This window comes from Cherax quadricarinatus, chromosome 74 (genome assembly GCF_038502225.1).
Source record: "Cherax quadricarinatus isolate ZL_2023a chromosome 74, ASM3850222v1, whole genome shotgun sequence".
NCBI lineage: Eukaryota > Metazoa > Arthropoda > Malacostraca > Decapoda > Parastacidae > Cherax > Cherax quadricarinatus.
Window position 1 is genome coordinate 16,561,245 of NC_091365.1, and position 24,180 is coordinate 16,585,424.

Consider the following 24,180-nt stretch of genomic DNA (forward strand, 5'->3'; position numbering starts at 1 on the left):
CTTCTGGTGACCCTATATTCTTATAGTGATGATACCAACGACTGACTACTGTTATATGAACTCTTTTCTCTACTTCTTTTAACGCAGAGATTTGATAGGTATCCATCACCCAAGCAGTTTATTAAATGATTATTGTATTACTTATCAGAACACATGAAGGAGGACACTCTTGAGGTTACCTTATACTTTTTTCAATATCTTAAGATTATTTAATTAAAATGCGACTTTATTAATGTAAGTACTAAAGAAGACCCTAAAGTGCTTGGCTATGACTTCTTAGTGATGGAAAGTGTACTCTTATGTGCAAGTTTCCTTACACGTGCTCCTGCAGACCTGTTATTAAATAGATAACCAATCGAAACTTAACTGTTACCGATCGCATCCTAGGGAAGAGGGCCTAAAATCACCATTGAAAATAAGTCAGTGCTTAGCTTTATTGTGTTACCCTTGGTTATCAAGCCTCTGGAATAAATAACAATAAGAAATCCATATGACTGTTTTGGTTGTAGAACGCTGTATTGAGCGGTCTGCCATACCTGGGTATGTGGATCTTCAGCTTAGTGGTGAGCCTGACGGGGGACACACTACGTAAGAAGGCCATCCTCTCCACCCAGACTGTCAGGAAGGTCGCCAACACCATCGGTAAGACTTACGTGTGTCTCTCACACTAAACCAGAACTTCTCACACTACACCAGAACTTCTCACACTACACCAAAACTTCTCACACTACACCAGAACTTCTCACACTAAACCAGAACTTCTCACACTACACCAGAACTTCTCACACTACACCAAAACTTCTCACACTACACCAGAACATCTCACACTACACCAGAACCTCTCACACTACACCAGAACTTCTTATTTTACACCAGGACCTCTCACACTACACCGGAACATTTCACATAACACTAGGACCTCTCACACTACACTAAAACCTCTTACATTACACCAAGACCTCTTACACTACACCAGGACCTCTTACACTACACCAAAACCTCTCACACTACACCAGGACCTCTTACACTACACCAAAACCTCTCACACTACACCAGGACCTCTTACACTACACCAGGACCTCTTACACTACACGATGACCTCTTATACAATACCTAAACCTCTCACACTACACCAGGACCTCTTACACTACACCAAAACCTCTCACACTACACCAGGACCTCTTACACTACACCAGGACCTCTTATACAACACCTAAACCTCTCACACTACACCAGGACCTCTTACACTACACCAAAACCTCTCACAGTACACCAGGACCACTTACACTACACCAAAACCTCTTACACTACACCAGAACCTCTCATACTACACCAGAACCTCTTACACTACACCAAAACCTCTTACACTACACGATGACCTCTTACACTACACCAGGACCTCTTATACAACACCTAAACCTCTCACACTACACCAGGACCTCTTACATTACACCAGAACCTCTCACACTACACCAGAACCTCTCATACTACACCAGAACCTCTTACACTACACCAAAACCTCTTACATTACACCAGAACCTCTCACACTACACCAGAACCTCTTACACTACAACAAAACCTCTTACATTACACCAGAACCTCTCACACTACACCAGAACCTCTTACACTACACCAAAACCTCTTACATTACACCAGAACCTCTCATACTACACCAGAACCTCTTACACTACACCAAAACCTCTTACATTACACCAGAACCTCTCACACTACACCAGAACCTCTTACACTACACCAAAACCTCTTACATTACACCAGAACCTCTCACACTACACCAGAACCTCTCATACTACACCAGAACCTCTCATACTACACCAGAACCTCTCATACTACACCAGAACCTCTCACACTACACCAGAACCTCTCACAGTACACGAGAACCTCTCATACTACACCAGAACCTCTCATACTACACCAGAACCTCTCACACTACACCAGAACCTCTCACACTACACCAGAACCTCTCACACTACACCAGAACCTCTCACACTACACCAGAACCTCTCATACTACATCAGAACCTTTCACACTACACCAGAACCTCTCACACTACACCAGAACCTGTCACACTACACCAGAACCTCTCACACTACACCAGAACCTCTCACACTACACCAGAACCTCTCACACTACACCAGAACCTCTCACACTGCACCAGAGCCTCTCATACTACACCAGAACCTCTCATACTACACCAAAACCTCTCACACTACACCAGAACCTCTCACACTACACCAGAACCTCTCACACTACACCAGAACCTCTCATACTACAGCAGAACCTCTCATACTACACCAGAACCTCTCATACTACGCCAGAACCTCTCACACTACACCAGAACCTCTCACACTACGCTAGGATCTCTTACACTACACCAGGACCTCTCACACTACACCAGAAGCTCTCACACTACTCCAGAACCTCTCACACTACACCAGAACCTCTCATACTACACCAGAACCTTTCACACTACACCAGAACCTCTCACACTACACCAGAACCTCTCACACTACACCAGAACCTCTCACACTACACAGGGATCTCTTACACTACACCAGGACCTCTCACACTACACCAGGACCTCTCACACTACACCAGGACCTCTCACACTACACCAGGACCTCTCACACTACACCAGGACCTCTCACACTACACTAGGACCTCTTACACTACACCAGGACCGCTTACACTACACCAAAACCTCTTACACTACACCAGGACCTCTTACACTACACCAAAACCTCTTACACTACACCAAAACCTCTTACACTACACCAGGACCGCTTACACTACACCAGGACCTCTCACACTACACCAAAACCTCTTACACTACACCAGGACCTCTCACACTACACCAAAACCTCTTACACTACACCAGGACCTCTTACACTACACCAAAACCTCTTACACTACACCAGGACCTCTCACACTACACCAGGACCTCTCACACTACACCAGGACCTCTCACACTACACCAGGACCTCTCACACTACACCAGGACCTCTCACACTACACCAGGACCTCTCACACTACACCAGAACCTCTCACACTACATCAGAACCTCTCACACTACACCAGAACCTCTCACACTACACAAGAACCTCTCACACTACACCAGAACCTCTCACACTACACCAGGACCTCTCACACTACACCAGGACCTCTCACACTACACCAGAACCTCTCACACTACACCAGAACCTCTCACACTACACCAGAACCTCTCACACTACACAAGAACCTCTCACACTACACCAGAACCTCTCACACTACACCAGAACCTCTCACACTACACCAGAACCTCTCACACTACACGAGAACCTCTCATACTACATCGAAACTTCTCACACTACACCAGAACCTCTGACACTACACGAGAACCTCTCATACTACACGAGAACCTCTCATACTACACCTGAACTTCTCATACTACACCAGAACCTCTCACACTACACCAGAACCTCTCACACTACACGAGTACCTCTCATACTACAGCAGAACCTCTCATACTACACCAGAACCTCTCATACTACACCAGAACCTCTCACAGTACACGAGAACCTCTCATACTACACCAGAACCTCTCATACTACACCAGAACCTCTCACACTACACCAGAACCTCTCATACTACACCAGAACCTCTCACACTACACCAGAACCTCTCACAGTACACGAGAACCTCTCATACTACACCAGAACCTCTCATACTACACCAGAACTTCTCACACTACACCAGAACCTCTCACACTACACCAGAACCTCTCACACTACACCAGAACCTCTCACACTACACCAGAACCTCTCATACTACATCAGAACCTTTCACACTACAACAGAACCTCTCACACTACACCAGAACCTCTCACACTACACCAGAACCTCTCACACTGCACCAGAACCTCTCACACTACACCAGAACCTCTCACACTGCACCAAAGCCTCTCATACTACACCAGAACCTCTCATACTACACCAAAACCTCTCACACTACACCAGAACCTCTCACACTACACCAGAACCTCTCATACTACACCAGAACCTCTCATACTACACCAGAACCTCTCATACTACACCAGAACCTCTCACACTACACCAGAACCTCTCACACTACGCTAGGATCTCTTACACTACACCAGGACCTCTCACACTACACCAGAACCTCTCACACTACACCAGAACCTCTCACACTACACCAGAACCTCTCATGCTACACCAGAACCTTTCGCACTACACCAGAACCTCTCACACTACACCAGAACCTCTCACACTACACCAGAACCTCTCACACTACACTAGGATCTCTTACACTACACCAGGACCTCTCACACTACACTAGAACCTCTCACACTACACCAGAACATCTCACACTACACCAGAACCTCTCACACTACACCAGAACCTCTCACACTACACCTGAACCTCTCACACTACACGAGAACCTCTCACACTACACCAGAACCTCTCATAGTACATCAGAATCTCTCATACTACACCAGAACCTCTCACACTACACCAGAACCTCTCACACTACACGAGAACCTCTCATACTACACCAGAACCTCTCATACTACACCAGAACCTCTCATACTACACCAGAACCTCTCACACTACACCAGAACCTCTCACACTACACCAGAACCTCTCACACTACACCAGAACCTCTCACACTACACAAGAACCTCTCACACTACACCAGAACCTCTCACACTACACCAGAACCTCTCACACTACACCAGAACCTCTCACACTACACCAGAACCTCTCACACTACACCAGAACCTCTCATACTACACCAAAACCTCTCACACTACACCAGAACCTCTCACACTACACGAGAACCTCTCATACTACACCAGAACCTCTCATACTACACCAGAACCTCTCATACTACACCAGAACCTCTCACACTACACCAGAACCTCTCACACTACACGAGAACCTCTCATACTACACCAGAACCTCTCACACCACACCAGAACCTCTCACACTACACGAGAACCTCTCACACTACACGAGAACCTCTCATACTACACCAAAACCTCTCATACTACACCACAACCTCTCATACTACACCAGAACCTCTCACACTACACTAGAACCTCTCACACTACACGAGAACCTCTCATACTACACCAGAACCTCTCATACTACACCAGAACCTCTCATACTACACCAGAACCTCTCACACTACACGAGAACCTTTCACACTACACCAGAACCTCTCACACTACACGAGAACCTCTCATAGTACACCAGAACCTCTCATACTACACCTGAACCTCTCATACTACACCAGAACCTCTCACACTACACGAGAACCTCTCATAGTACACCAGAACCTTTCACACCACACCAGAACCTCTCACTCTACACGAGAACCTCTCATAGTACACCAGAACCTCTCATACTACACCAGAACCTCTCATACTACACCAGAACCTCTCACACTACACCAGAACCTTTCACACTACACCAGAATCTCTCAGACTACACGAGAACCTTTCACACTACACCAGAACCTCTCACACTACACGAGAACCTCTCATACTACACCAGAACCTCTCAGACTACACCAGAACCTCTCACACTACACGAGAACCTCTCATACTACACCAGAACCTCTCACACTACACCAGAACCTCTCACACTACACCAGAACCTCTCATACTACACCAGAACCTCTCATACTACACCAGAACCTCTCACACTACACCAGAACCTCTCACACTACACCAGAACCTCTCACACTACACGAGAACCTCTCATACTACACCAGAACCTCTCACACTACACCAGAACCTCTCACACTACACGAGAACCTTTCACACTACACCAGAACCTCTCATAGTACACCAGAACCTTTCACACTACACCAGAACCTCTCGCACTACACGAGAACCTCTCATACTACACCAGAACCTCTCATACTACACCAGAACCTCTCACACTACACCAGAACCTCTCACACTACACCAGAACCTCTCAAACTACACCAGAACCTCTCAAACTACACCAGAACCTCTCACCAGAACCTTTCACACTACACCAGAACCTCTCATAGTACACCAGAACCTTTCACACTACACCAGAACCTCTCGCACTACACGAGAACCTCTCATACTACACCAGAACCTCTCATACTACACCAGAACCTCTCATACTACACCAGAACCTCTCATACTACACGAGAACCTCTCATACTACACCAGAACCTCTCATAGTACACCAGAACCTCTCACACTACACCAGAACCTCTCATACTACACGAGAACCTCTCATACTACACCAGAACCTCTCATAGTACACCAGAACCTTTCACACTACACCAGAACCTCTCACACTACACGAGAACCTCTCACACTACACCAGAACCTCTCATACTACACCAGAACCTTTCACACTACACGAGAACCTCTCATACTACACCAGAACCTCTCACACTACACGAGAACCTCTCATACTACACCAGAACCTCTCACACTACACGAGAACCTCTCATACTACACCAGAACCTCTCACACTACACGAGAACCTCTCACACTACACCAGAACCTCTCACACTACACCAGAACCTCTCTACACCAGAACCTACTACACCTGAACACTACACCAGACCCTCTCACACTACACGAGAACCTCTCACACTACACCAGAACCTCTCGCACTACACGAGAACCTCTCATACTACACCAGAACCTCTCACACTACACCAGAACCTCTCATCTACACACCTACACCAGAACCTCTCCTACACGAGAACCTCTCTCAGAACTTCTCATACTACACCAGAACCTCTCATACTACACCAGAACCTCTCACACTACACCAGAACCTCTCACACTACACCAGAACCTCTCACACTACACCAGAACCTCTCAGACTACACCAGAACCTCTCACACTACACCAGAACCTCTCACACTACACCAGAACCTCTCACACTACACCAGAACCTCTCACACTACACCAGAACCTCTCACACTACACCAGAACCTCTCACACTACACCAGAACCTCTCACACTACACCAGAACCTCTCACACTACACCAGAACCTCTCACACTACACCAGAACCTCTCACACTACACCAGAACCTCTCACACTACACCAGAACCTCTCACCTCTCAGACTACACCAGAACCTCTCACACTACACCAGAACCTCTCACACTACACCAGAACCTCTCACACTACACCAGAACCTCTCAGACTACACCAGAACCTCTCACACTACACCAACCTCTCACACTACACCAGAACCTCTCACACTACACCAGAACTCTCTCACCTCTCACTACACCAGAACCTCTCACACTACACCAGCACCTCTCACACTACACCAGAACTCTCACACTCAGCACCTCTCACACTACCAGAACCTCTCAGAATCTCTCACACTACACCAGCACTACACCAGAACCTCTCACACTACACCAGCACCTCTCACACTACACCAGAACCTCTCAGACTACACCAGAACCTCTCAGACTACACCAGAACCTCTACTACACAGAACCTCTCAGACTACACCAGAACCTCTCACTACACCAGAACCTCTCTACACAGAACCTCTACTACCAGAACCTCTCAGACTACACCAGAACCTCTCACACTACACCAGAACCTCTCACACTACACCAGAACCTCTCACACTACACCAGAACCTCTCATACTACACCAGAACCTCTCACACTACACCAGAACCTCTCACACTACACGAGAACCTCTCATAGTCACACTACACCAGAACCTCTCATACTACACCAGAACCTACACGAGAACCTTTCACACTACACCAGAACCTCTCTACACACTACACGAGAACCTCTCATACTACACCAGAACCTCTCACACTACACGAGAACCTCTCATACTACACCAGAACCTTTCAGAACCTCTCACTACACACCTCTCATAGAACCTCTCATACTACACCAGAACCTCTCATACTACACCAGAACCTCTCATACTACACCAGAACCTCTCACACTACACCAGAACCTCTCATACTACACCACAACCTCTCACACTACACCAGAACCTCTACATACCGAGAACCTCTCTCACACTACACCAGAACCTCTCATACTACACCAGAACCTCTCAGACTACACCAGAACCTCTCATACTACACCAGAACCTCTCACACTACACCAGAACCTCTCACACTACACCAGAACCTCTCACACTACACCAGAACCTATCACACTACACCAGAACCTCTCACACTACACGAGAACCTCTCATACTACACCAGAACCTCTCACACTACACCAGCACCTCTCACACTACACCAGAACCTCTCACACTACACCAGCACCTCTCACACTACTCCAGAACTTCTCACACTACACCAGAATCTCTCACACTACACCAGCACCTCTCACACTACACCAGAACCTCTCACACTACACCAGAACCTCTCACACTACACCAGAACCTCTCACACTACACGAGAACCTCTCAGACTACACCAGAACCTCTCAGACTACACCAGAACCTCTCAGACTACACCAGAACCTCTCACACTACACGAGAACCTCTCAGACTACACCAGAACCTCTCACACTACACCAGAACCTCTCACACTACACCAGAACCTCTCATACTACACCAGAACCTCTCACACTACACCAGAACCTCTCACACTACACCAGAACCTCTCACACTACACCAGAACCTCTCACACTACACCAGAACCTCTCACACTACACCAGAACCTCTCACACTACACCAGAACCTCTCACACTACACCAGAACCTCTCACACTACACCAGAACCTCTCACACTACACCAGAACCTCTCACACTACACCAGAACCTCTCACACTACACCAGAACCTCTCACACTACACCAGAACCTCTCACACTACACCAGAACCTCTCACACTACACCAGAACCTCTCACACTACACCAGAACCTCTCACACTACACCAGAACCTCTCACACTACACCAGAACCTCTCACACTACACCAGAACCTCTCATACTACACCAGAACCTCTCACACTACACCAGAACCTCTCACACTACACCAGAACCTCTCACACTACACCAGAACCTCTCACACTACACCAGAACCTCTCACACTACACCAGAACCTCTCACACTACACCAGAACCTCTCACACTACACCAGAACCTCTCAGACTACACCAGAACCTCTCACACTACACCAGAACCTCTCACACTACACCAGAACCTCTCACACTACACCAGAACCTCTCAGACTACACCAGCACCTCTCAGACTACACCAGAACCTCTCACACTACACCAGAACCTCTCACACTACACCAGAACCTCTCACACTACATCAGAACCTCTCACACTACACCAGAACCTCTCACACTACACCAGAACCTCTCACACTACACCAGAACCTCTCACACTACACCAGAACCTCTCACACTACACCAGAACCTCTCACACTACACCAGAACCTCTCATACTACACCAGAACCTCTCACACTACACCAGAACCTCTCACACTACACCAGAACCTCTCACACTACACCAGCACCTCTCAGACTACACCAGAACCTCTCACACTACACCAGAACCTCTCACACTACACCAGAACCTCTCAGACTTCACCAGAACCTCTCAGACTACACCAGAACCTCTCACACTGCACCAGCACCTCTCACACTACACCAGAACCTCTCACACTACACCAGAACCTCTCACACTACACCAGAACCTCTCACACTACACCAGCACCTCTCACACTACACCAGAACCTCTCACACTACACCAGAACCTCTCACACTACACCAGAACCTCTCACACTACACCAGAACCTCTCACACTACACCAGCACCTCTCACACTACACCAGCACCTCTCACACTACACCAGCACCTCTCAGACTACACCAGCACCTCTCACACTACACCAGCACCTCTCACACTACACCAGCACCTCTCAGACTACACCAGCACCTCTCACACTACACCAGCACCTCTCACACTACACCAGCACCTCTCACACTACACCAGCACCTCTCACACTACACCAGCACCTCTCACACTACACCAGCACCTCTCACACTACACCAGCACCTCTCAGACTACACCAGCACCTCTCACACTACACCAGCACCTCTCACACTACACCAGAACCTCTCACACTACACCAGAACCTCTCACACTACACCAGAACCTCTCACACTACACCAGCACCTCTTTAGAGATTTAAAGATATATATATATTCAGATTATTGTCACTTCCGTATTTATTTAAATTTTTTATAAATATTGTGTAAATAAAAAACTCTCTTGTTTTTGTGTTGTCAGTAACACCGAGACACAAGTTGTAATGTCTCTTAAATTTCATGGCTGTGTATCACATTTGCTACCTTTGTAACTTGTCATGATTGTGACCAGACTTACCTGGAGTTCATTACCTTTGTAAATTGTGAGTTCATTACCTTTGTAAATTGTGAGTTCATTACCTTTGTAAATTGTGAGTTCATTACCTTTGTAAATTGTGAGTTCATTACCTTTGTAAATTGTGAGTTCATTTCCTTTGTAAATTGTGAGTTCATTACCTCTGTAACTTGCTCAGCTATCAAAACTTTGGAGTCCAGTCCCTGGACCAATTATGTACCTCTGTAATCTTTTGACTACCGCCCACAGGATGGGTATGGGGTGCATAATAAACATATTAAACTAACTAACTGTATCACATTTGCTCTCGTGTGTTTCAGTATAAGTAATGATAGTTTTTTCTTATAGATTCATTTTACTATTTCCAGCAGATGTTCGTTTTTGATCTAGGATTTCCCTGTTTAACTTGAACATTAATTTAAGTTATATCACAATTGTTCGATCATCTCATGTATCACTTAATGTGTTTTTATTAAATATTCTGCTTACTTTATATGATGTAGTAATATAATCATTGTGGAGGTGAGATGCTTATACTAAACTCAGTCGTCAGAGTGAGTTGGAGGACCCAGCACATACCAGAATGAAATTGATGACGAGGCTTTAGTCCGACTTGAACCATTAACTAGTCAACAGTTCAGGTCGGACCGCAGCTCCGTCGTAAGTTTAATTCTCCTATATGTGGGTTATTTGTGCATTACTGCAGCGTCATACACTGCTGCAGGTAAGCATGTGAGAAAGCAGGAATATGCTAGAGGCAGTAGTGAGGGTGGGAGGGGTGTGCGATGGCAGGATTTACTGGAGGTAGCAGAGAGGGCAAGTCGGTGTAATACACTAGTTTGTGTTTTAAAGGCAAAGAAAATCCCCATGAAAAGTTTGATTTTTAGCTAAGAGGTCAGAGTGTATGTTGAGGTGGAAGAGACGTTGGAAGTGAATCCTGCTTGCCTGCTGATAGACAAGACAATCTATTAAGATAAGGTGGACTGACAGTACTAACATAGTCCTAGACGTGAGCGAATCACGTAGTCACTACATAAGCGGGAGTGTGTAGTCTCCCAACCACAATAGTGCTGGGAATGCTAAGTGTGGTTTGACAGAAAACAATTGTTGTGGTCTAACTTGGATCAGTGTTGTTGCCAGCGGTTGCAGAGTAGTTGAGAGATCACTAAAAAATAATCTGAGGAAGGAATACCTTCGTGAGAAATCGGGAGGTCATGAATAGCTGATCAGGCAGCCGAGTCTGCTTATTTATTGCCCCGAACAGAGATATGTTCAGCGACCCAGAAGAACACGACTTCTTTGTGCTCACTAGAAATGTGACAAAACGAAAGCTGCATGTGAAGGAATATGGGATGAATGGAATCAATTTTCTGGAAAGCTTGTAATGTTGCTTTGTATATAAAAGCAGTGAGAATTGCATATAACTCGGTTGTAAATATTCTGGCCTATTTAGTAAATGATTTGGATTATTCTTTTAGGCAAAAACAGCTAAATACCCGACACCACTGGGGAATTTAGAACCATCAGTGCACACTGAAGTAACATGAGATTGAGTATGGAAATATTCAATAAAAAGTGAGTGTGAGGTTACAGCAGTCAAGTGAACTTTTGCACACGGAAGTGAGAAGGTGCAAACATGAATCGTCTGATCTTCTCAAGGAGGGATTGGAAAAGTAAGATCCAGGGTAAACGTAAAGGGGAGACAGAGGAAAGGAAGCCAGTAGAGAGTGAATATGAAGAGGACAGAGGCATAACAAATGAAGGCGACGTTCAATACACAAACAAAATAAGAGAAACAATGGGCATAGCATTGATCCTGCAAAGACGAGGTGTTTGTCTGTATGTATAAACTACAAGCTCTCGACCGAGGAAAATTGCAAAGTATTGAAACATAAACACAAACCTTGATGATGAATGAAATCAAGATTAGAAAGAGTAGCGACGGAAACTGCAAAGTAATTGGTGTAGATGAATGGTTCAGAGAACCGACAAGTTGATAAATTAAACGCATGTGCAACACTTAGGTATGTTTAATGAGGAAACGTTTCCCCACACAGTGGCTTCATCAGTCCATACAAAGGAGAAAGGTGAAGAACATGAGGAGTTTGAGGTAATCAGTCCCTCAGCCTTGAGTCGATATTGTCAGTCCATCAATCTTGTGAAGAATACAGCATATGAGCGAAGTAGCAGCTTATATACCGTAGGCAGGAGAGGTACAGCAGTCGCAGGTGGTGTCACATTTGTCCAGTAAGGAAGCAGGTCGTGCCCAAGGGTTAGGCAAGTGAAGAATTCCCTGTATTAAGATCCCAAGATGTTGTGTCCTCATTAAAGATACCCAAGTGTTGCACATGTGTCTAATTTATCAAAGTGAATTAGGACTGAATCCCTGTCTGCCAACGCGGGGGCGTTGATCCCCGAAACTCTCTCCAGGTAAACTCCCTGTCTACCTGTCCTGCAGCACATGCAGGACCTACGTGTTATGTAATCCCTCTATCCATATCTTTTCCAGCACATTTACGATCAATGTTATATTGTCCCTCCTTCTACCTCTCATGCAGCATATGTAGACTCAACTGTTATGTTATTACTGTCTGCCACTACTGCAGCACACACAGGAGCAAATGTTATATTATCCTCCATTTACCTCTCTTACAAGACGTGTAGGGCCTACTGTCTTATATTATTCTTCTAACCATCGCTTCAAAAGGACACAGGATCGGCTGCGTTATATGATCCCTCCATCTACCTCTCCTTGAGCACCCGTAGGACTTGCTGAATAATATTCAGTCTCTCCTACAAGACATCTTGGACCTGCTCTGTTATATTATTTCTCTGTCATACAGGACAAGTAAGTACTGCTATGTTATATTTACAATTTGCCTACCTCTCCTTCAGGACACATAGGACCAGCAGTGTGTTTGCTGTGCCTCAGTTTAGTGGAGTGTGACCGAGGTGCAACCATTGCTCTATTCTTCATAGCGATCAGTCTACAAGGTGGAATATACACAGGGTTTATGGTCAACCATGTGGACATCGCGCCCAACTTTGCTGGCACACTCTTCGGTATCACAAATGGTGCTGCCACAATACCGAGCTTCATCGCTCCCGTGACTGTGGGAGCCCTCACAAATAACAAGGTTGGTGAGACGAGATTGTGCCATAAATACTCCACTGTAATGATCAGTTGATTATCACTTTATAGTTGTTGGAAACATTAAACTTGCCCGGGAATGGGAGGCAATCAGTTTTAATCCAAGGAAGGGAAGAATAGCTCTAATTCCTTGGATGAAGAGCCCTTCACCAATATCAGGTCCATTATTGAAGGGCAAGCACTCCAAATTAAATAAGGAGCATCAAACATTTTCACATTAATTATTGTTCTCATAACCTAACGAACAGATGAACACAAAGTTATTGTTCGCTCTGTACCAACAATATTTTGTCTGATATATTAGCAACCAAATTACTAAATGTAAAAAGAAAAAAACGTTTCTGGTTTTTCGGGTGTCCGTCCCTCGGTGGAAGGCGGTCGGGGTAGTAACCAAAATATCTGGTTTGTCTTACAAATAAAATCAGAATTTTACATTTTTTGTGAGTATCAATCACATGGAAAAACTTAACTTATATTAATGGGGAAGTCCAGGAGGATTTACACTGGGCGGAGAGGCCACTCACTGCTCTGCCATCGAATTAAATCTTGAAGTTAATTCACAGAATTTCGAACCTTAGTTAACATATATAATTATTTTCATTGGAATTATCTACTTTAACTTTTTTCGCGCTTGATTTTGATTATAATAATAATAATGTACAGTACCTGAAGAACAACGGAATACAATCGTCGTAGATTCGTGGACTTTATGATTTAATAAATGGAAGAGACCAGACAACGTTAAATATTAAAGTTGTGCAGAAGATTCATGAGTTTGAACTTCAACAAAATAAATGGGAATTTATTACACTAATCCCTTTCCACACATGGCAACATTAACTGTTGATTAGTGGTAATACTACCATGGAATGCCTTGATCAGGAGGTCACTCCCAGAGTTATTGCCAATGGCCAATTGTCTCTCACATCATTGGCGGTGTTTATATATCAAAAACACATCTTGTACAGCTCACATGGGCGCTAGAAATTAGTTGTCGATTCTACAATTCCATGATCACCTTCTTGGCTCAATTTGGAGGAATTCTCTTGTTCTTATAACTTGGGAATTTTATTGCATAACAAAATAATACTGTTTTAAAGCAGTAGTATTATGAAGATGATGTGTTCCGTCAAAACATCTGCTAGATGATAAACGAGATGTTTGTGTAACATTTGGGAATCTTTATTCTGGAAACGCTTCGCCACGAAGTGACTTCTTCAGTCTAATGCAGAGAAAGGTGGAAGACGAGGAGTGTGAGGTGATCAGTCCCTCAGCCTGGAGTCGATGTGTTCAGTCCTTTAATCTTGACAAAATACTGCTTTCCATGCGATTATATCTGAGTGTTGCATCTGATTACTTGCAAAGGTTCAACCTGGAAAACTTGACAATAGAACTTCTGAGTCCCATTAAGTTAAATGTGCTTGTGTATTCTAGAACACCGATCTCTCTGAGGTAACACGAGAACACATCTTCAGTTTAGCTTCAATCCTGATGTTTCTTAATGGAAGACTTGAATTAGATTTCATATGTGTATGCCCTAATTTGTCGTTATTTATTAGAGAAGCTGGAATATATGATGACTTGTGAATATCTCTTCTGATTCACTTCACATCTTCAACACTAATATTTAACTGCATTACAAACTTGTACTGCTTTATGTCAGTCTGGTGCATCGAGGTACAGGGGACAGGAGCTATACAATACTGTCATGCATTTCCAGGATTGTGCAGCGATTAAAATACACTTAATAATAATAATAATTATACTAATATTATTATTATTTTATGTTTAATAATACTAATAATAATAATAATAATATTATTATTATTATTATTATTATTATTATTATTATTATTATTATTATTATTATTATTATTATTATCATGTATCCTTGAAGAAAAATCTGTAAGTGGTTGCCGGATTTTCTTTATATTTTTCTTCTTTTCCTCCTACTTTTCGTATTTATTTTATTCATAAAATGAGAAGACTTCATGTGATTGACTTCAACTTTCCAGCGCTGGTGTTCGGTAACTAGGCCAAGATTGTGCCAACACCTGGCATGTACAGCTGTGGTGTTCGATAACTAGGCCAAGATTGTGCCAACACCTGGCATGTACAGCCGTGGTGTTCGGTAACTAGGCCAAGATTGTGCCAACACCTGGCATGTACAGCTGTGGTGTTCGATAACTAGGCCAAGATTGTGCCAACACCTGGCATGTACAGCCGTGGTGTTCGGTAACTAGGCCAAGATTGTGCCAACACCTGGCATGTACAGCTGTGGTGTTCGGTAACTAGGCCAAGATTGTGCCAACACCTGGCATGTGCAGCTGCTCTGTTACCAGAGTAGTAGAAGCCATTCCAAACATCCTTGAATAGCTGGATTAACTTTTAAAACCTTCAGTGGCTGAGGTTCAAACGTTCTAAAAATGAGCCTCCTAAAATGACGATGGCGAGATTTTAAATAGTTTTAAGTAGATTATAACAGAAAAGCTGAAAAAACTGAAATCTCATTTTTTTTATGGCGTTTTCTAGGTTGGCGAGTTTAGCCCGGTCTTAATATTATATTTTCGTATATTTTTGTGTCAGAGTCCCGTGACTTTCCTTTATAGTTTCAAATCTCCTTATCAGATTAGCTTAATTTTTTTAACTCTCGTGAATTATCTCTAGAGGAAAGATTTATAGATCATTTTGCATGTCCAGGCGCCCTCTGGTGAATTTTATAAAAGACCATTTTTATAAAAGACCATGGTCTTTTATAAAAGACCATTTTTATAAAAAACCATGGTCTTTTATAAAAGACCATTTTTATAAAAAACCATGGTCTTTTATAAAAGACCATGGTCTTTTATAAAAGACCATTTTTATAAAAGACCCTGGTCTTTTATAAAAGACCATGGTCTTTTATAAAAGACCATTTTTATAAAAGACCATGGTCTTTTATAAAAGACCATTTTTATAAAAAACCATGGTCTTTTATAAAAGACCATTTTTATAAAAGACCATGGTCTTTTATAAAAGACCATTTTTATAAAAGACCATGGTCTTTTATAAAAGACCATTTTTATAAAAGACCATGGTCTTTTATAAAAGACCATTTTTATAAAAAACCATGGTCTTTTATAAAAGACCATTTTTATAAAAGACCATGGTCTTTTATAAAAGACCATTTTTATAAAAAACCATGGTCTTTTATAAAAGACCATTTTTATAAAAAACCATGGTCTTTTATAAAAGACCATTTTTATAAAAGACCATGGTCTTTTATAAAAGACCATTTTTATAAAAGACCATGGTCTTTTATAAAAGACCATTTTTATAAAAGACCATGGTCTTTTATAAAAGACCATTTTTATAAAAAACCATGGTCTTTTATAAAAGACCATTTTTATAAAAGACCATGGTCTTTTATAAAAGACCATTTTTATAAAAAACCATGGTCTTTTATAAAAGACCATTTTTATAAAAAACCATGGTCTTTTATAAAAGACCATTTTTATAAAAGACCATGGTCTTTTATAAAAGACCATGGTCTTTTATAAAAGACCATTTTTATAAAAGACCATGGTCTTTTATAAAAGACCATTTTTATAAAAGACCATGGTCTTTTATAAAAGACCATGGTCTTTTATAAAAGACCATTTTTATAAAAGACCATGGTCTTTTATAAAAGACCATTCTATGCAGTAACTTCAGAAAGCCTCTACCAATGGGCAGCAGGTTTTTAACACTGGTATATCTTACCAAGACGAAGGTTGGTATTGTTAGTGCAGTGTGTATACCTGGAGAGGGTTTCGGGGGTCAACGCCCCCGCGGCCCGGTCTGTGACTAAGCCTCATGGTGGATCAGGGCTTGATTAACCAGGTTGTTACTGTTGCCCGCACGCAACCCGATGTACGAGCCACATCCCGGCTAGTCAGGTACCGACTTTAGGTGCTTGTCCAGTGCCAGCTTGAAGACTGCCAGGGGTCTACTGGTAATCCCCCTTATGTATGCTGGGAGGCAGTTGAACAGTCTCGGGCCCCTGACACTTATTGTATTGTCTTTTATCGTGCTAGTGACACCCCTGCTTTTCATTGGGGGGATGTTGCATCGTCTGCCGAGTCTTTTATTTTCGTTGTGAGTGATTTTCGTATGCAAGTTTGGTACTAATTACTCTAGGATTTTCCAAGTGTATATAATCATGTATCTCTCCCGCCTGCTTTCCAGGGAATACAGGTTTAGGAACTTCAAGCGCTCCCAGTAATGTAGGTGTTTTATCTCCGTTATGCGCGCCGTGAAGGTTCTCTGTACATTTTCTAGGTCAGCAATTTCACCTGCCTTGAAAAGTGCTGTTAGCGTGCAGCAATATTCCAGCCTAGATAGAACAAGTGACCTGAAGAGTGTCATCATGTGTAGTTGCCATTCTGACAATATTTATGCATAGTAATAAATTTTTAATGCATCGCAATTGAAAAATATATGTACGTATGTGAATGTTTCAGTGTATGTGTTTTAACACCCTGTGTGGGAATTTGGTGCCAGATTACCACGAAATTGTATATCATTATTTTTCGTTCAGTAACCGGAGGTTGCCTCTTCTGAATGGCATCAGTCTTGAAGGAGCACCTCACTTCCCATGTCTTCTAATAATATGCTCATTTTTTCCCTGTAGTCTTTATGGAGCGGCTCTAAACCTTCGACTCTAGTGAATCTTACTTAGGGGGAAGTTTGTATTTATTTTGGTTTATGCAGGCGCTAATTTGACATTTTTCATGGGGAAATGTGGTAAGTGGAAATACAGGATTTCATGTGATATTTTGTGAATGACTCATCCGACTAGTTTTCTAACTTCAACGCTAATAACTTAATAATGCAACTTCTGGTAAACTTAATGTGCAGGTGTATTTTGGAATATTGATATATCTGAGATACGTATAGAATGCCTCATTAGATCGGCTTTGAACGTTCAAAACTGGCGTTTCTTAATGAAAACATTGAATTAATTTTTGCATATAAGTTAGAATATGCTTTTTTATGCTGAAGAAATTGGAATGACTCAGGAAATCTTAATGACATGATTGTAAACAAACCTGGAGTTTTACGACTCACTCGCCATAAGTTCGATGTATACCCTATTGGGGTTTATATTTCGCGTTGGGTCGCCTTTATATTTAGCATCACGCTGGTGCTGCCATCTCGCGGTCATAGGCCTACTGAGCTCAGCCTATACCATCCTCTATCTGCCTCACTTGGCGCCACCTCAGCCAGGAGACAAGTGTACTCCCTCTCTCCCTCGCGGGCTTGGAGACCCTGGCATGGCCCCCAGGTCAACTTAAACCCACTGCCTGTAACCAAGTACCCAATAAAGTAACATGTCGCCTCGGAAGAGTATTCATTCTCCACCAACAACTAGAAATGTAATATCAATCCCCACCCGAGGTATGGCTTGAAATTGGAATATTAGTTTCGATGAGATAAATCTTGAATGCCTCTTCTAGTTCTCATCAAATCTTTAGTGCTAATATTTAACTGCATTAGAAACTTACGCCGCACTTAAAAGTATTTCCATTTCGTGAATTGTTAGTTTGGGCTAAGCAATACAAGGACAATTCTCTGATGTTGCGGCGACCAAGAAAAATCCATTCATTATTATATTTATAAAGATTTTTCAACGCTTGCGTATTGAGAGGTAAGCAGGTTCTTGCCTAGGAAGGGTAGGTTACACTGTATCGAGACTAATAAGTTGTGTCAACAATGTAATTCTGCACCAAACGTTTAACACATATCTAATAATCCTACAGCAAACGTTTGGTCAGTGGCGGAAGGTGTTCTACATCTCAGCAGGATTGTACATAGCAGATGCAATCTTCTATTTAGTCTTCGCCTCGGGAAAGGAGCAAGAGTGGAACAAGGTGACGGAGACTAGCAAGAACACTGTGAAAGACGCCATCGAAGACTCCAGATCTCACCCTGCTGTAGGCAAGACTCCCCCAGCCACAGCCCTGAAGGAGTGCAACAACGGAACTCTCACAACAGAAGCTTACGACACATATGTGGTGGACACTAGCTTCCATAACACCTTCCATAACAAAGCCTTCCAGGAGGACTAACTAACTGGACAGGCACCTAAAGTCAGTTTGTGACCAGCCGGGATGTGGTTCATACGTCAGTTTGCGTGCGGCCAGTGGTAACAGCCTAGCTGATCAGACCCTGATCCACCACGAAGCCTGGTCTCAGACTGGGTCGCGGGGGCGTTGACCCCCGAAACCATCTCCAGGTATACTCCAGGTATACCGTACTAGTACCTCTCCATCCTTGAATATATATACAGTAGTTAGGTTTAAATAATTTGATTACTTTTCGGCCATTAGAGCTGTATGTAAATATGTAAAAGGACAGAAGTGCAAGTAATGTGACATTTTTTTGCCACAATGAGATGTCACATTAGCTGCTCTGTTTCTTCTTTTGCCTAACATATTGTGGGTAATTCTACCAACATTAATAGAATCTGTGTGTTTCTGGAGTTTATCTGGAGAGAGTTCCGGGGGTCAACGCCCCCGCGGCCCGGTCTGTGACCAGGCCTCCTTAGGTCAGTGTCCCAGGATGCGACCCACACCAGTCGACTAACACCCAGGTACCCATTTTACTGATGGGGAACATAGACAACAGGTGGAAAGAAACACGTCCAATGTTTCTACACTGGCTGGGAATCGAACCCAGGCCCTCACCGTGTGAAGCGAGAGCGTTAACCACCAGGCCACCAGAGCCTGTGTAGATTGTTCATGACCAGTTATGGTTACTTTTATCTCTTAATAAGGAATAAAGTAAATATCAGCGTAATATTGAAATTAGCTTGAAAGATCCCACACCTGTGTATGTCCTCAGACCAAGAGTAACACACCTAGCTTGGCTGGGTGCTTGGTTCTTGTAGGATTGGGTGGTCCTGTGGGTTAAGGTGTCATGTGGTTCTCACAGTGGTAATGCCAGTACAACATGGGTTCGAATCCTTGGCTAGCGCAGTGTATTTATTGATCAATACCACTCGTTCATGGTTACAGTCATATATATCTATATATATATATATATATATATATATATATATATATATATATATATATATATATATATATATATATATATATATATATATATATATATGTCGTGCCAAATAGGCAGAACTTGCCATCTTGGCTTAAATAGCAACGCTCATCTTGCCATATAAGACAAGCGAAAATTTGTTTACAATAATTTCGCCAAAATCATTTTGAACCTAACGTATAAGAGAAAATTTTAGAAAGGACTTAATTTTAAATGAGTTCTTGCTAATTGACCAGTTTTACAAATTCGGCACGATATATATATATATATATATATATATATATATATATATATATATATATATATATATATATATATATATATATATATATATATATATGGGTCCTAGGCTAGCTAAGTAACGTTAGTTTCAGCGTCACATTACTACCAACACTACTGTACAGTGTGTTCTTCTCTAATGGCTATATTTGCCGTTCATTATCGTGGTAAGTGTGTAGAATTGAGAAAGTGTGGGTAATTGTGTTAGAAATGTGGGATTTCCATCTTAGAGCATCCCATGCTATTTAGTTTAACTTCCTAGTTGCTATTCTAGTCACTTGTAGCACCGTGTTTCCCACCGTGAAGTCTGACAAGTATTATGTCCACAATTTTACCCTCTCATTCATTTGTTCTGTAGGTCAAGTGTTGTGCTGCATTGTTTGTTCTTAGTGCTATAACACTTCTCCAACTAACGAACCTAACGAAGCCATCCAGCGACATACAGCTTCCATTACCAGTAGCGCATTATCTACAGCAACTGTAGTAGACATCTCTTGATGTAGTTATTGTTTGTAGTCGCAGTTTTTCTTACACGCTACCCTGTTATTTCCACTGTCTCTTGGTTTTCTGTAATAATTTAAATCAGGAGGTGGTCTCTTCCCCCCCTCCTGGTTGGTTTATATGGCGGATGTCTTTTACCCAGGATGATGGGGGAACCCCCTCTCGTGCCTCCAGTCACTGGTCGGACAGTTCATTTCCTATGATCCATAACATGGCTAGGGTATCAGCTGCTAGGGTCAACAAGAGAGCCCTTGAAATTAACGAAGAGATCAAATAACTCTTGTTGAAAACGTTCACCGACCTTCCGAACAGATACTGGCCAGCCACCACCATAAGAAGTAATGGTGACAGTTGTAGTACGCTCCCAAAACTGTGGTGCTCCTTCACCAACGCATGGGAGATGACGGACGTGCTCAGTGGCTTCCCTTTATGCAAGGTTTGTATGAATTGGTATCCATGCAAACCATGACCTATCCTTTTTATGGCAGAGGAAGTGAATTATTTACTCCTTCCTGCAGGATAACTCTGAGATGCATGTCACTCACTTCTTCCAGACCTTCTTATGCTCCTTAGTTCCCATACTTAACTTTCCCGCCCATTTCTCTTTCTTTGATAGGTATGCTCCATTTTTAGGAAACCCTCAGACTGCAATAAGTATCTGGTGACAAGGTGGAGCCTCTGGTGATGAGACTTACAGATATGTAGCTGCAGCCTTGTCATTCTGGTCAGATACCCGATTTTGTTGTTACCGTCAGGATCGCTGTGAATGAAGCGACGGTGACCTTAGAATTATCATGTCTAACCAGGTCTAAAATAATGTTCACTCGCTCCAGTGTAACATAGCTTTGAGTATAAGAGTGTTTATATCATTGTTAATAAAATATAATGCATTTATGCAGTTATATTAGTATTGAGAACAACTGACATATATTAGCTTGGCTGCAACGTTGCGGTGATTCAGTTCCATTATATTTTATAGTTATAATTAATGTATATTGGTGACTGTACAGTAATTTTTTAATGAGAATTTAGGTTTTTAAATGAGGGGTGTGTAAGCTCTGTCTGGACAAAAGGATAACATCGTTGATTTATATATATATATATATATATATATATATATATATATATATATATATATATATATATATATATATATATATATATATATATATGGAAAAAATATAATATACTATAAGGTTGTCTGATGTGGAGAGTATCGTTGTAATGTATAGTTTGGAGTATATTCAAGATTTTTGAGCTGTATGGCCCCGGTGGTTTAGTGTTTAGTTTTGATTATAATAATTTAGGATTTTTGTAATGTAGGTATAAACTTTTTTTGGGGAAAAAATATACTTCATTATTTTTTACAAGTTTATATTTATATATATTAAAGATGCTAAAAAATATTCATCTTATTTTATAAATAGAAAATGAGCTAGTAATTAGCTGAATTACTGGCATTTTCCAATTTTTGTAAATGCGAGGAAGTTATATGTACAGGAGATGACTGTTTTAAGCAGTATAACGTCAGGCATCATAGGGGAAGGATGTTCCCATACTACAGTTTGAATACTTTTTTGGGTAGAATTAATAATATAAGTGTAAGCCTGGTTGGTGTGTGAGGCAGGTAAACGCCAGAGAGAACGAGCACATTACTGAAGCTGCAGATTAACATATGAGTATCTGACATAATTTTATTTCGTTATTGATTTAATCACAGGGAAGCACTACAGCGCATGTGGGGGGGATGGAAGGTATTCAGGCTCAACTCAGGGAACTGGAGTACAGATCCAGTTCCCTAGATCAAGAGCCCCTCACCAGCATCAAGGAACCTCCCTTGAGGGAGTATCTGACATAAGACTGTAGAGGAGTAAGACAAGGGCAGGTCAGTCATGTTTATTCTTGCCATTACGATCATTAGAGTATAATTATTATATCTCTAGAAAACGTAACTTAATGTGGCTAATAACTGTATTATATATAATGTAGAGTGTTTTGGATGATTATAAATGAACAAATTTTGTCTGGGTTTTCATTTCCCCCCTTAGTACCAGGAAGAAAAAAAGCTGGCAAGAAATGACAGAAATCTTACACTAACTGAAATCAATTCTGGAGCGGAGGCACAGTCAGCGGCCTCCACTCCAAAACAACAGATATTAGTGCCAGCAAATATAGCTCCCCCACATGCCTGCTGTATAGTCCTTGTGGCTTAGCGCTTCTTTTTGATTATAATAATAATAATCCCCCACATGCCATCAATACGACGTCATTTATCCTTGAAAATACAGTACACAGGGTCTAAAGCCAGCAATAAGCGACAAAATACTTCTCATCAGTAGACTGCTCACAGAGTTTGAGGTCACAGAGACCCACACAAAGGATCCCTTAGACAACGAAATGTGGATGGATGCAACAGAGTGAGCGGGCAACAAGGGGGAAGGGGGTTGGCTTGTACGTTACAGAGTTACTCATTTGCTCGGAATTACTAAACACCAATAGACCCCTGGCTGTTTTCAAGAAGGCACTGGACAGGCACCTAAAGTCAGTACCTGACCAACCGGGCTGTGGTTCGTACATCAGCTTGCGTGCGGCCAGCAGTAACAGCCTGGTTGATCAGACCCTGATCCACCATGAGGCCTGGCCTCAGACCGGGCCGGGGGGCATTGACCCCCGAACCCTCTCCATGTAAACTCCAGGTAACACCTCAAATGATGTAGTTGAAAACCAAAACCTTGTCATTGTGGTAGTATACAAGCCTCCAGATGTAA

The 24,180-nt window shown here is 42.5% G+C and overlaps 1 protein-coding gene across 1 annotated transcript in view; it reads left to right on the plus strand.

The window, feature by feature from the left end:
- LOC128700245 (sialin-like) overlaps positions 1 to 23,434 on the plus strand; it is a 125,208-nt gene extending 101,774 nt beyond the window's left edge. The window contains exons 8-10 of the mRNA XM_070100806.1: positions 510 to 642; positions 13,300 to 13,541; positions 19,336 to 23,434. Of these exons, the coding sequence (XP_069956907.1) occupies positions 510 to 642; positions 13,300 to 13,541; positions 19,336 to 19,644 (684 nt within the window). The 3' untranslated portion in view covers positions 19,645 to 23,434. The remainder of the gene's footprint in view (positions 1 to 509; positions 643 to 13,299; positions 13,542 to 19,335) is intronic.
- The last annotated feature ends 746 nt before the right edge of the window (positions 23,435 to 24,180 follow it).